Source organism: Theropithecus gelada, chromosome 12 (assembly GCF_003255815.1).
Source record: "Theropithecus gelada isolate Dixy chromosome 12, Tgel_1.0, whole genome shotgun sequence".
Taxonomy (NCBI): Eukaryota; Metazoa; Chordata; class Mammalia; order Primates; family Cercopithecidae; genus Theropithecus; species Theropithecus gelada.
Window position 1 is genome coordinate 44484675 of NC_037680.1, and position 15433 is coordinate 44500107.

The 15433-nt window shown below is 41.0% G+C and overlaps 1 protein-coding gene across 1 annotated transcript in view; it reads right to left on the bottom strand.

The window, feature by feature from the left end:
* Positions 1–15433, bottom strand: part of STK39 (serine/threonine kinase 39) — a 292241-nt gene that overhangs the window by 113796 nt on the left and 163012 nt on the right. Inside the window, exons 11-12 of the mRNA XM_025405116.1 lie at positions 5241–5363; positions 5115–5144 (exon numbers count right to left, since the gene is read on the bottom strand). Coding sequence (XP_025260901.1) covers positions 5115–5144; positions 5241–5363 — 153 coding nt within the window. The remainder of the gene's footprint in view (positions 1–5114; positions 5145–5240; positions 5364–15433) is intronic.

The window sequence follows — 15433 nt, forward strand, 5'->3', positions numbered from 1 at the left end:
TTGGAAATTTCTGACAGACATTTAAAACAAATCTTCAGGAATTTTGAGCACACTAGTTTCCTGGATTCCAGTCTCGACTTCCGGATTCCGAGGGATTTGTGCAGTTTTCCTAGCCAGTCCTTGATCCTAGCTGTGAATCAGAATCCTGTGAGCAGCTTTTTAAAAATCAAGAGTTGCCTGGACATCACCCCAAATTACCAAATCAGAATCTGTGGGTTGAGTCTAGACACTGCATTTTTAAAGGTTTCCAGTCAGGGTTGTGAATTGTTTATTTTCATGTCACCTAACTGAGATGCTACTATAAAAAAGAATGCAACTTTAATGGAAGCCTTAGCAAATGCCCTCCTCAGTTAAATGAACCCAAATGAAACTACAAATTTAAAAATAAAGTCAATTTCACTTTTTATGTGGAAAATAAGGATGTAATGCAAAATTGACAAAAAGTCATAAAACATGTACTTATTATTTTTGACAAAAACATAATGGGATAACAGTTGAAAAGTTTTATGTAACTAAGAAACACTACCTAAGGAAACTGTCCTTGCAAATACCACCCCTTCCCCTGACCCCCAAAGAGATGAAAAGTGTTCAGTTAGTGGGCTCCCTTTGCTTTTATGAAATTCCCACATTGCCTAACACAGTTCCACGTGGAAATCAGGCACAGACTAAACATCTGTTGAATTAATTGTTATTAATGTTAGCATTATTATTAACCTTTAGTCTTCACTGTCTTCCATCAACCAAGTAGAGTATGATGATAAATAAATGAAATGAGGATGAGCTATCCACTTACTATAAATTATTAAGTACTAGTGGGTGACTAATACTTTGATATTTCTTTTTTTATTATTATTATACTTTAAGTTCTAGGGTACATGTGCATAACATGCAGGTTTGTTACATAGGTATATATGTGCTATGTTGGTTTGCTGCACCCATTAACTCGTCATTTACATTAGGTATATCTCCTAATGCTATCCTTCCCCCTGCCCCCCACCCCACGACAGGCCCGGGTGTGTGACGTTCCCCGCCCTGTGTCCAAGTGATCTCATTGTTAATTCCCACCTATGAGTGAGAACATGTGGTGTCTGGTTTTCTGTCCTTGCGATAGCTTGCTCAGAACGATGGTTTCCAGCCTCATCCATGTCCCTACAAAGGACACGAACTCATCCTTTTTAAATACTCTGATAGTTCTAAAGTATCAGTATAAAGTGTTAGGAACACAGGGCCAATTTTTCAATGTGGATGGCTATGAATCTCAAGCCAGATCTGAATCCCAAGATAAGTACTGCAACTCTAAAATCTTACAGATTATACTGGAAATTCTCTTGGACTTAGGAGGATCTCCAAATATGGCCCAGGATAAGGTGGATCTTCTCAATGTCCCTCTGACTGACAAACATCCCACTCTGGCCTTCTGAGTCTTCTCCAATTAATACTGTAATACTTGGACATTCTACCTCACACTTACTGGGAAGACAAACAGCCCCTCACTCATTAAGCATTCCTAAAATATCCCTAGTTCATTGTAGCACCTTACTCTGTCTAAACATGGTACTAACAAAGTTACTTTTCTGAACTTCACCTCAATCATATGTCTTCTGATCCCTCGGGTCACTTCTGACCTACTCATAAATAATATATGCCTACTCATGCACCTGTTTAATATTTGACTTGCAGTGCATACCCAATTCATGTCATCAGTGAACATGTATAGTGTCTACTAGATGCAAAAGAAACACAAACTTTCATGTTTTCCATTTTTTTCATAAAATACTATCTCAATCTTCTGGTGGCGTATAGTCGAAAAACAACTGAATTGCAATGTAATGACAAACACGAAAAAGCTGATTAAAATGTAAATACTCTGGCATTTAAATGTGTTATTTGGCACAGATAAGCATTTTCACTCTCAAATATGTTGACAGGTATAAGGGGCTCTGTCAGAAGCCGTATATATCGATTGGTACAGCTATTGATAACAACTACACAAATTCAAAATCAGCAGACACAGAAACAAAGCAATCACAATCTAAGTACCTATGATTTACTTATCTGTGTGCCCCCTGAAATACATACACAAAAAAGTTAAGGGAATGATGTTTGTAATAGCAGCCTAAGTGCTCACCAAGAAGGAAATGGTTAAATAAACAATTTTCATTCATCTAATACAATACTATGTGCCAGCAAATAAAAAAGAGGCAGATCGATAGTTCCTAAGGTGGAAAGATTGCCAAAACAATCAAGCAAGGTCCAAAAATATTTTCTAGTTTTTATAATTCCATTCGTGTTTTTAAAATGACATGCTAGATTTTTTTAACGAACATATTAGTACGGAAAGAAACAGAAAAGGTCTGGAAGAAAACTGTTCAAACGGATGACTTCTGTGGAACGAAGTGACAGTCACAGGAGTGAAAAGGGGAGCAGTATAAAAGTAGTCTTTCAGTTTTTATTCTATGTCATTCTCCTATGATTTTCAAATAATTATTCTTTGTCTCTTCTCAGTAAGGCCTATCCTGACCAAGTCATCTAAAATTATAACCTCCCACCACACTCCCTGAAGCTCCCATCCCATTGTTTCTTTCTATCACTCCTATTCCATTGTAATAAACCACATAATTTACTTCCTTATTAAGGCTATTATATAGTTTACCTACTCCCATAAGAATGTGAGCTCCACAAGGACAGGGATTTTGCTCTGTATTTCTCACTGATGTATCCCTTAAACCTACTAAGACAGGGCACATAGTAGGAACATAATACATATTTGCTGAGTATTTACGTATTTAACACTTTTTAATTTCCTTTATAATAGATAAATACTTCATGCTTTGCTTACAGAAAGCAGTTTGGGGTAGTTGGCAAAGGGATACTTTAATTAAAAGCTGAAAGGACACAGGAAGCATCACTGTAGCATCTCTTAATACAGCTCAAGATAATCAAATGTCAAGGCTGTCAAAGGAACAGGTATCAAAAATCTAGCCTGAGAAGCTGTACAGTAACAGGTGGGGCTTGTTATTCCTAAAATTTGGTGGAAGTGTTTACATGCAAACACATGTATCCTTTCAATGAAATAAGAGGTCTATTCATATGCTTCTTTAATTATAAATCAATACATTAACAGACATACGGCGCTCAGAAATCAAATGAGTCTAGATGCAGTAAACCACCTATGACTTTCATATCCCACTTAAGAAGGTCAGAACTGATGCCTGAAGATCAACTCACAGCATGCTACATAGTCTTTCCCTTCCTGTCTGTGCAGAAAATATTCTTGCCAAAAAGATACTGCTATTCTCCAAATAACAAATCAGCTTTCAGAGCAATTTCAACAAGCACACAGTGAGAGATTATCTTAAATCCTTATGACCTGTACCCACCAGCCTTACTAGCAAGGCAGGATCCAATGGATATCGTCCAATGAAGATTTCTTGCAGTGAATAACAAATGCTTTGTGAGTCGATGATGCTACTTTAACCATGTTATTTTGTTCTATTTCTCAGCAGAACTGACACTTTTAGTAAGAGATACTCTTAGAAACAGCAGAAAAGCCTAGACTCTGTACCTTAGATAAAATGAGAGAAAGGAAGGAGAAGCACAGTTCATGATACGTGGTTAAGATCATTCTGAAAACAGCACAACATCGGTGTAGCCAATGTGTTCCATGTGGGGCTCATCACCACTGCTCCTAACAAAGGGCGATGAGGTCTCTGATCAAAGCTTATATATATACATACACATATACACACACACACACACACATACACTTTTTCTGAAACGGAGTCTGGCTCTGTCACCCAGGTTGGAGTGCAGTGGCACAATTTCGGCTCACTGCAATCTCCACCTCCCAGGTTCAAGCGATTCTCATAATCCCAAATAGCTGGGATTACAGGCGCCTGCCACCACGCCCAGCTAATTTTTGTATTTTTAGTAGAGACAGGGTTTCACCATGTTAGCCAGGCTGGTCTCGAATTCCTGACCTCACGTGATCCGCCCGACTCGGCCTCCCAAAGTGCTGGGATTACAGGAGTGAGCCACCGCACCTGGCCAAAGTTTATATTTTATGTATGAAATGGAGAGGTGAATTAAATGATAAACAGAAGAGAAAACAAAATCTGAAGGAGAGCCACCATGGGGAGGCAGGCAAGCTGGAAAATGCCTAGGAAAGGCCTATCCATATGGCATGAAAGATGGAGACAGAAGGGTGAGAGGAAAGAAAAGGAGAAGAAAGGGTGGCCTGTGGCTCTGCTGCCCTCTTCCTTACAAGACCCAGCTGGCTACTGCCACTTCAAACTCAATGATGAGAGGTACTACATTTAATCAAAAGGAAATGTCTGCTAATTAAAAAAAATTGGGATGGATATCATTTATAGCCCAAAGTTTTTTTGTTTTCTTAATGAGAATTTATTAAGGTATGCATTAATTACTAGGTCTGTAAAATATTTGGAGCTATTTAAATATGCTCAAATTTCCTCTAGGAGAATTAGCAAGTTTTGTGAACTACAGTTATCATTAGTCATTAGGCATTAGGATAATTAACCAGATGGAGGAAGTAAATCAAATATGATCTCTTAATCAAAAGATGACCAGGCCTCAAAGGGAAGCTGTTAAAATTTTTTGAGTGCTCCTTAACCTACTAAGGTATCATTCAGAAGATTTAAAAACCAAGACCAACAGATTCAACCAAGAGTTTCTAACCATTTTAATATCTACTTCATTGCAAACAAAAACCACAGAAAACATTTTGCCTGTATGCTTACTATGTTTTCTAAAGGCAGTAATCCTAAGAGTTAAAATTAATTGATTACTTAGTCTGTGTCAAGGATTCCAGGGAGGGTTTTGTGTACGTGATTGCCAATCTTCATGGCAACTTTATTATAAGTACTGGGATCATCCTCATCTGACAGATGAGGAAACAGGCTCAGAAAGCAATTTGCCTGGATTTATTCAGCCCAAAGTAAGTCAGACAGAATCAAGAGCTGCAAAGTCCACGTGCCTTTCCTCTTTCTTTCTACTCTGTGAGATTTTGAAGCATCTCCCCTAAATGGATCAGACTCTGATACCCCAAGAAAGAAATTAAATGGCAAAATAATAGATAAATAGCTGCAGCTCACCTCTGGATTTTCTTCTTTTACTCTTCGTGACTGTAAAACAATTACGTATCCATTAATATATATAACACACACGATCACAAAAATAAAATTTACACAGATGAGCTCATCATCAACAATGTCATTTACCTTTTCCTGAGAAAAAGCTGCTTTCCCTTCTTCGCTCTTCTCATCCATCTCATCATCACTCCACTCCCAGTCCCCATCTTCGGTTTTATGAAGGTGACCACTTGACCCAGGAACTCTTCTTACCTGAACCAAAACAAGCCCACACAATTCTTCACTAGTCGAATGTGAACCATTTCACTGGTGCTGCAACTTGGGTTATGCAGCATACACACCAACCTGAAAATAACCTGAGTGGCTGTGAATCCAGGGATAGCTAGAGGTCAAGATCCAAATCACAGCCTCCGACCCCCAAACTCATCCTCTTTCCAAAAATGCTGTGTTTTTTGAAATGCATTACTATATACATGAAAAACAAAATATTTTGGAAGAACATTGCACACATAAGCAATTAAAGATCAAGCTCATTTTTCACGTTTACTTCAGTTAACACTGTATTAGTTGCCATATATAAAATGCCATGTGGTAGGCTTCAAATTGCCTAAGGAAGTGCATGCAAGCAACGTCCTGCTGACTGAGCAAAGGCAGAGAAATCAGGAAGCCTAATGAAGCGTACTAGACTATGGGTATCGGCGATCTAAAAACCTAAGACAACAAAGGAAACACCCTTCTATTGCCACCTCACTCTCTTGCAGAACCTGACATTATGCTTATTTCCCCAGGATTCTGCTCAACCTATTTGAACAAAACAAAACAGCACCAGACCATTCTTAACACACTTTGTAGCACTTATGAGACTTGTGAGATTGCTAGGAACACAGCTTGATAATCAGCAGCCATGCTAGTGTCTAGATTATAATCAGTCTTCCCCATTATTTCAAATTGTTTTGAGCTAGGGTAGAGATGTAATCCATAGGGCAAGCTTTCCAAATGTCTTTGTGGTTGGAAAAGCAAAACTTTTAAAAGGACAGGATGACTGAGAATGAGCCTGTGAGACCAAAGTAATTTGCTTAAAAAACGTACTGAGATGTAATTAAACAAAGCACTGTAGCAGATGAACATGATGTGAACGTTAACAGCCGTGGTCCAAGGATTCAGAGAAACTTCAAGTGGAAAGGGAGCTTCCAGACAATCGAGAGCAACCTCTTCATTTTACAGATGAGGAGATGAAGGCCCAGAACGTGACCCCAGATCACGCAGTAATGAAGGCAAAGCAAGGTGAGAAACAAAGCCTCAGACTCCCACTCAAATGTGACTCTCCTTATGCCACTGAATGATAACCACCAGCAAGAAGTTATCGAAAAATGTCCTTTGAAGACTGAAAGACTACGATGTGAAGAAAGCCTACTTTTTATAATAGACACTATTTAGTTGTATCACAGGAGCTTCAGTGAAACCAAGGGAAACAGCACAGAACTTACATTTAAATATTTAAGTTTAGTATACATGTCAGACCAACGTGAAGTCATAAAAAATGCATGCTGGGGTTGGCTTTGATTTGAGGGCCTTACCATCTAGAACCTGTAAAAGTAATCCCGACCAGTTGGTCTAGAAGATTTGAGCTCCAACACAGAAAGTCAGAAAGAAAGTGCAAAGTACTTTTTCATAATTGCAAATAGTTATGCTGTTTTTTTTTAAAAAAGCTTTTTTTCCCACCCCCCAAAATTTTTTTTAACTAATTTATCTTTGAAATAGTACTCAGTAAAACCCCGTCTGGGCTTGGCATCAGATATTTCTTCCACTTGCATTTTGAGTTGTTCTAAAAGTCTTTTCTAATGATGGTGATTTTAATGGTGCTTATAGATGTTGGCAAAGTACTACAGAAAAAATGCCAAAATGCACTTCAGGATTTGCAGAACAGATTGCTCATTTTAATGCCTGTAGAAATCGCTAAAGGAAAATAATTTTCTGTTGACATATACAATAAAATGAATTATTTTCTTAGCAACGCTGATCATGGTGGTAGCAACATAGAGAAACACATGTTAATGACTACATTTAAAAGGAAGAATTTAAAGCCACGTCTATTACAAAACATACTGTCAACTAAGAAGTGAAAAGACAAGTAAAATTATCTATCAGACACAGAATTAAACTCTATCTCTACTAAAATTGTAGAACCCAAGGATAGTTGGTGAATTAGTATTCTTTAAGTACTCACCCAAGAGATTACACTAAGGAAATACTCTTTTCCAGAGAGAGTCCAGATTAACATCCTAAAATTTAGTTTATGTCCTTTCCCCCTCTGGCTCTATGTTTATAAGCTCTGTCAGTTTCATTTCCACAAGCAGAATCCAACTATAAACAATAAAATGGCCCATCCGCTTCCATTTTTATTTTAGTTTAGAGCCCTGGCTGTCCCTCTGTTTGTTTTATTTGCTGGAAGAGAGAAAGATAAAACAAAATGTCTAGGATGATAGCTCTAGACATTGAAATAAATGGTGGGATGTGCCTTTAAGCAATAAACATTGGTTAAGCAAATAAATACACAAATGTTGACCAAATTAAGAGAAAGAACATTAAAAAACCAATGCAGGGAATAGTACTGGTAAAATTGTCACTAGAATAAGAATACTAACTTGCCTTTGAGAATGTCCCCTCAGCTTACTCCTAGGAATAAACTTGCAGCATAATTTGAAACCCAGGTTTCATGGTGGATTTATGTGACATTGATGTCTACCAAAGAGACCAGAAATCAATTTTACAAAGTTACATCCTTGTAGGGAATTTGTAGGGATGATGAGAAACAAGTTTTATCTTTTAGATCCAACTAAGTTTCACACAGTTTAGCAAATGGTCTTATTCGGGAACTGAATAATACCTTGCAAAGTTAAAACTTCAAAAAAAAGAAAAGTGTAGAAAAGCTTCCATCTTCCCCTCACCCACTACAATGACGAGAATGGAGATTATTTGCCCTTGGAATTCTAATTTCATTGGTTATTATACTGCTCTTGTTCCACTAAATGATTTGCTCATTTAGTAAAGCCAAGAGGTGGTAGAATGAATTTATTCTCTATTTTCTCTGACAGGGATTTTTAAAAATCCATTGCTTCTCAGAGAAACAAGCTCAATTTAAGTGATACCTACAGGAATTCATAATCTCACAAATTCTTCAGGTCACAGTTGGCAGTAGTGAGGTTAGAAAACGTTTTATATTTTCTTCTCTTTATCTAAATGTGATTTTTAATGACAACCCATTAAATAAATGCACTCAAGTTCTGATTCCCACAAGAAAAGAAGGCAGGCTCAGCCAGAGGAACAAAGCAGAAGCATGGTTCCTGGCCACTGCTGGTGGCCAACAGGCAAGATGTAGGTGGCCACTGGGCAGGGTTAGGACGAGCAGCCACAGAGAGGAGATGGCAGGAATGTAGACAACAGTCTCTAAAGCGGTCTGACCTGTCACTCCAGTGCTGCACCTCTAAACGAGAGCTGTCTGTAAATACAGTTGTACCATCCCCATGCAACTCAAAGGAGGCACCTGGCCCCTGACACAGGAATTGGGAGGAAGGATATGAAGAACCAGCAGGTAAAGTTTCTATAAGAGCATGCTAAATACGTCAGAAATGCAGGTGTGTGACTCTAACACTCTACTGAACAAAAGAGGAATGTGACCCAAAGAAATAATGACCAAAACTTAGTAGAATTTGTCTCAATCTGGCATGTCCATCCGTCAAAAAAAAAAAAAAAAAAGCACCCACTAGCTTCTCCCACTGCCACATTAACTTCTCCCTGGAAATGGGACTTGGGAATCTCCTTGGAGTGATTTTTACCCCTTCGGTGGGAATCCTGCACTCACAGCCTCTCCTCCACCTGCTGAACATACGGCACGCTGACTACAGTTGAAACTCAAGTGATCCAGGGAGCCCACCAGCCTCAGGTCCACCTATCAAGAACCTACTGCACCAGCAGAAAGCAACACATAGTGATATTTTACCAGGCATACTACTGATGAAAAGTATAAAAAATGTTTCTAATTAATTGCTGTTTATCATGTACTTGAGGCACTGCCAAGAAAACAAAAAGCCTTCTAAATCATGAAACATTAACAAAATGTGACTCAGTAAGACTTTAGCAGTAAGTATTTTACTGTCTCCATAGTTTATACACTGACACTGCTCCTCTCTGACCATCACCTCTCTCGGCACCTCCATCCTATACCTACTGCCTGGCCTCACTGTCTTCTCCTGCCCTTCCACCAGCCCCCTCCTGGCTCTACTCCTCAGCATGCAAGGCCTGGCACCCACAGCTGACTCCAGATGCTGCAACTGCTAGTACTCAATGTCCCCATGTCCCCTGGCCAGATGAACCTTCCTATCCAATCCACACTTGAGAAGCAAACCCTGGGGTCAGCCCCAACATGTACTCTCTAGTCCTGAACTACAGCCAAGAAGAACACCAGTCAAGTGTGCGTGATGCCATTACAGATGACCACCAGGCACTCCCAGATGGGCCATCAGTGCTGCTACAACCCTGCCCCTCCAAGTGAAGCCCATAGATGGGGCAACAGCAGCACCGGGGAGGGAGCCTGTTAGAAATGCAGAATCTTGGGCCCCACCTAGACCCACAAAATCAGAATCTTCCTTTTTAGCAAGATCCCCCAGGGGTCATATTCTCATTCACGTTTGAGAAGCACTTTCCCTCATTGCCAGCCTAGCCTCTTGCTCCTAGTTGGTATTTATACCATGTTAGGTACTATGTTCTACAGATTTGACATGTATTAACTAATTTAATCTTCATAGTAGCTTGTGAGCTCAGAATCAGTGTACTGCCCCATTTTTCAGAGGTAAAACTGTGATACAGGGAAAGTTAAACCACGGCCCAAGCTCATACAGCTGGGAGGTGACAATAGTAGGAGATATAAGAGCAGGAGTCAGACCCCCAACTCTCCTTTCCTCTCTCTGCTACTGCAGCTTACAGTAGCACCTCCAATCACTTAAAATAACTTCCTCTGCTACCCTGAGAGCATCAAGTCCATCCACTGGAGCACAGGTGACTCGTTATGTTTCAGTAAAGAGACTGGTGGCATTTTGGCCCTAGAGATTTGTGGAACTTTGAACTTGAGAGAGATGATTTAGGGTATTTGGTGGAAGAAATTTCTAAGCAGCAAAGCATTCAAGAGGTGACCTGGGTACTGTTAAAGGCATTCAGTTTTAAAAGGGAAATACAGCATAAAAGTTCAGAAAATTTGCAGCCTGACAATGTGATAGAAAAGAAAATCCTGGCTGGGAACAGTGGCTCACACCTGTAATCCCAGCACTTTGGGAGGCTGAGGTGGGCAGATCACAAGGTCAAGAGATGGAGACCATCCTGGCTAACAAAGTGAAACCCCATCTCTACTAAAAATACAAAACGTTAGCCAGGTGTGGTGGTGGCCTGTAGTCCCAGCTACTCGGAAGGCTGAGGGAGGAGAATGGCGTGAACCTGGGAGGCGGAGCTTGCAGTGAGCCAAGATGGCGCCACTGCACTCCGGCCTGGGTGACAGAATGAGATTCTGTCCCCAGAAAAAAAATTAATCACCAAGAATATGGGGAAAACATCTCCAGGGCATGACAGAGAACTTTGTGGCAGCCCTTCCCCTCACAGGGCTGGAAGTTTAGGAGGAAAAAAATGGTTTTGTGGGCTGGGCCCAGGGTCCCTCTGCTATATGCAGTCTAGGGACTTGGTGCCTGGCATCCCAGCTGCTCTAGCCATGACTAAAAGGAGCCAAGGTACACCTCAGGCCATAGCTTCAGAGGGTGCAAGTCCCAAGCCTTGGCAGCTTCCACATGATGTTGAGCCTACAGGTGCACAGAAGTCAAGAACTGGGAACCTCTGCCTAGATTTAGAAGGATATATGGAAACACCTGGATATCAAGACAGCAATTTGCTGCAGGGGTAGAGCTCTCATGAAGAACCTCTGCTTGGCCAGTGCAGAAGGGAAATGTGGGGTCAGAGGCCCCACACAGAGTCCCTATTGGGGCACTGCCTAGTGGAGGTATGATAAGAGGGCTGATGTCCTCCAGACCTCAGAATGGTAGATCCACCTACAGCTTGCTCCATGGGCCTGGAAAAGCCACAGACACTCAACGCCAGCCCATGAAAGCATCTGGGAGGGAGGCTGTACCCTACATAGTCACAGGGACAGAGGTGCACAAGACCATGGGAAACCACCTCTTGCATCAGTGTGACCTGGATGTGAGACATGGAGTCACAGGAGATCATTTTGGAGCTTTAAGATTTGACTGCCTCACTGGATTTCAGATTTGCATGGGGCCTGTAGGCCCCTTTGTTTTGGCCCATTTCTCCCATTTAGAACAGCTGTATTTACCCAATTCCTGTACCCTCACTGTATCTAGGAAGTAACTAACTTGCTTTTGATTTTACAGGATCATAGATGGAAGGGACTTGCCTTGTCTCAGATGAGACATTTGACTGTGGACTTTTGAGTTAATGCTGAAATGAGTTCTGACTTTTGGGAAGGCATGGTTGATTCTGAAATGTGAGGACATGACATTTGGGAGGGGCCGGGGGCAGAATGATATGGTTTGGCTGTGTCCGCACCCAAATCTCATCTTGAATTGTAACTCCCACAGTTCCCACATGTCACGGGAGGAACCCGGTGGGAGGTAACTGAATTATGGGGACAAGTCTTTCCTGCACTGTTCTCATAATAGTGAATAGATCTCACAAGATCTGATGGTTTTAAAAAGAGGAGTTCCCCTGCACAAGCTCTCTCTTTGCCTGCTGACATCCACGTAAGATGTGACTTGCTCCTCCTTGCCTTCAGACATGATTGTGAGGCCTCCCTAGCCACATGGAACTTATATAAGCCCATTAAACCTCTCTTTCTTTTGTAAATTGCCTAGTCTCGGGTATGTCTTTATCAGCAGCACAAAAACATACTAATACATACTGATAGCCCCTATCTTCCTAATAAACTTCACACTCTCACCCTCTTTTCCTATGGTGTGCAAAGACAGCGGATTCCTTCTCTTCACAAGACCAATGCCTCTGGGAGCACTCCTCATGTATCTACTCACTTACTCCTTCCTTCAAGACACTTACAGCCAGGCCCTGGCTCCTCTACATCCATCTGTAAATATGCTTAAGTCTCTCTTATACTTCTACTAAAAGAACCCCAGGGACCCCACTGATTTTCATTCTTCCTTAAGAATTACTCCATCACTCTTCTCTTTCACTGTCAACGTTTTGCTAAAGATAGTCTCCAATAATGGCCCTCACTTCCTATCTTATCCTCACACTTTAATAGTGTGCAAAATGATATCTGTCCCCACTAGGCCACCAAAACTACTCTCTCTCCCTTTGAGATTTAATGACTTCCTAATAGTGTAATTCAATGCTCTTCCCTGTGGCCATAACACTATCTTGTAGACATTGCTGAACTCCATTCTTCTCCTTTAAGCTCTTTCCAAATCTGTGTTCATAATGTTTCTCCTCCTACCTCTCTTGTCCTTCTGTGTCTCCAACTGTTCTTTGTTCTGTCTCCATGATAAATGTGACTGCTCCCAGCACAGTACACGTTCTCAGCTCACTAGACGCTGTTGCCCTTAGTGAACACACCTTCTCCATGGGCTCCCTGCCCTCATCTAAGTTGATATCCTTGGAAACTGCATTTCTTAGTCTTGTTTTCCAAGTGTTCTGTTGGATATAAACACCTTATCAGCTTTTCAAAGTTGAGTTTGCCACCCCTGACCCATTTGTTAATCCTCCATCTCCAGCCTCATTCTGACAATTCACCAGTGTTGTCTTAGTTAATGCCTTTGAATCTCAGCCTAATCCCCATTGCCATCATGTTCACCAGGGGCATGGTCATATAAAGCTCCTAATATGATGCCTGCCACATAATGAACACTCAAGACATGACAGGTGCTATTATCATGAATATCCTCAATGCTTCTCCCAACCCAAATCTATTCATCTATTTATAATCCAGCCCAAAACTGTTTGTTTATATATTTTCTACCACATCCCTTTAGATACCCTACAATCCAGTTATGTACAAGTCACATATTTTTGTGACTCTACCATTTCCCGTATGTATTAGCTACATCCTTGGCCTGATCTGCCCTTCCACATTCTCCTTTTTTTTTTTTTAAGCTAAGAAGCTTTTGTCAATCCTCTCAATTGAAATTTTGCCTATACCTTTATGTCATTCTACTTTCATGTTACATTGGACAGATAACATATCAAACCATATACTCCTTCAGGGCAGAGAGCTTGCTTTAGCCATTTTTTAAAAATCACTTCTTAATTCATCTGGTCAACAAAGTTTTATTGACTAACTACCTTCGTCTACCAAGTTCTAAACCAAAGATGAATAAAACAAAAGCTTACACCTTGGAGTAGTTCACAGTCCAGACAGGTGCACAGACATTTAAGCTAGAAATGTTTTTAAAAAGACATGAATACTATAAAAAAGATATAAATCATGGGAATCTGCAGAAGAGAGGATGACTATCTATATCAAGGGACAGTATGGAAGGGTAGCTGCTACAGCATTAGCCCAGCATGCAGAGAAAGCAAAAACTTAGCACGTTCTACTGGTTCATGTAATGTGGCAAGCAGAAAATGCAAAGGAAAAGCTGGCCAAGTGAGGACTGGGGTGACCTGAGGAGCACCTGTCCCACCATAAGAAGGCACCCATCATTGACTGACGGCTGCCACAGGGAGACAGCCCAAGCATATCCAGATCTTCTGATTCTTCTAGAGAAGTGGATAGTTTGGATTTTTATGTGATGCTCTTGACTTATTTTAATGTTAACATATCAAGTTAAAAAAAAAACTTTCTCTGGACAGCCTAAAAATTAATGTCTTTGGGACAAATTCGGCCTGTGAGTTCACACCCCTGTTTTACACCAGTCAGAGGGTTAGAAATCAGACAATGGGAAAACATGGAAAGCTTTCATGTGGGCACGGTGGGGGGAAGGGAGAATGAGCAAATCTGGATTTCTGAAAGCAGAGCAGAGGATGTGCTAGGACTTGAGGATAACAAAAGCCAGAAAGAAATCAGCATGTTAATCACTCCAGTCACTACTGACATGTAACTAATCACCCCAAAACTGAGTGACTTCAAACAACAACAATTAGCCCTATGACAATCAGACTTGCTTCCAACACGGCTGACAGAAAGCATGAGAGACCCCAAGTCAGGACAAGCCCTTTCTGAATTCCTGACACATAGCAACAGTGCGAGATAATGAAATGACTGTCGTTGTTTTAAGAAGGTTGTCAGTGAGGGCTTAAAGAAAAGTGAGGGAAATGTTCCTGGAAGCTAGAGGAAAGGAGGACCCTGTTGTGCAGTGACAGAGAGTTTAGCAACACTGACATCTACGGTAAAGTGGGAAGTGGAAATTCACCTAATGAACTCAATGATCTAGCTAAAGAGATTTCCAGGCAGCCACTTCAAGTGACACCTGGGTTCTGCTCACTGCCTATGATAAGATGTGAACAGAGAGAGATGAGCTAAAGAATAAACTGTTAAATATAAACCTGTTTCTCATTCCCAATCTCTCCAGACATCAAACAATTCTCAAGCCAAGAAATGGTTTCAGAGCAAAAATCAAACCCAGGGTGAAACTGTACAACCTTTTAAGAATTCAGAAAGATCTAAGGTGGTGCCTTGCAGACACCTTCAAACATCCATAACGCCTTCTGAGGATCTTAAGAGCTTGCGTTGCAGAACTTCTGCATTAAATAACAGGGATTCCAAGAATCACAGAGTACTGCCCCTTAGGCGTCTCACAGGGAGCCCATGGTAGACAAAGCATCTTGTGGTCATGGATCTTCTCTAATGGAGTGAACCCAACAAGATTCACAGAAAACCCACTACCTTTTTTGATATTGTACTACAAAATACTGCCAGGTTAGACAAAAAGAAACAGAATACAAAATAAAAAGAGGCCTTCAGATCCTAAACTTTTGCTGGCAGGAAGCAGCCTGAGACGGCTCCTTAGCTGCAAATGCTGATTCTTTCTTGCGGAAAAAGAAGGATGATTTAAAAATCAGAACTTGAGAGGGGAGCCAAGAGCCTCAGAAAACAGCAAAACTGGACAGAGCCCTCATCAAGGAGCTGGCCCCACACGCCTGGCTTGACTCCAGAACTGCCATGGACCTGTGTGCTCCCGTTTCCCCCCTTTTGGGCAAATCTTTAAGATGTGTATCCTCCTGCCGCATCCTGAGTGTGAGTCCAAGAGATATTTGTCTCTCTAGTTCACAGGCCTTAAGACTGAAAAATCAAGGAGCTGTACCCATGGCAC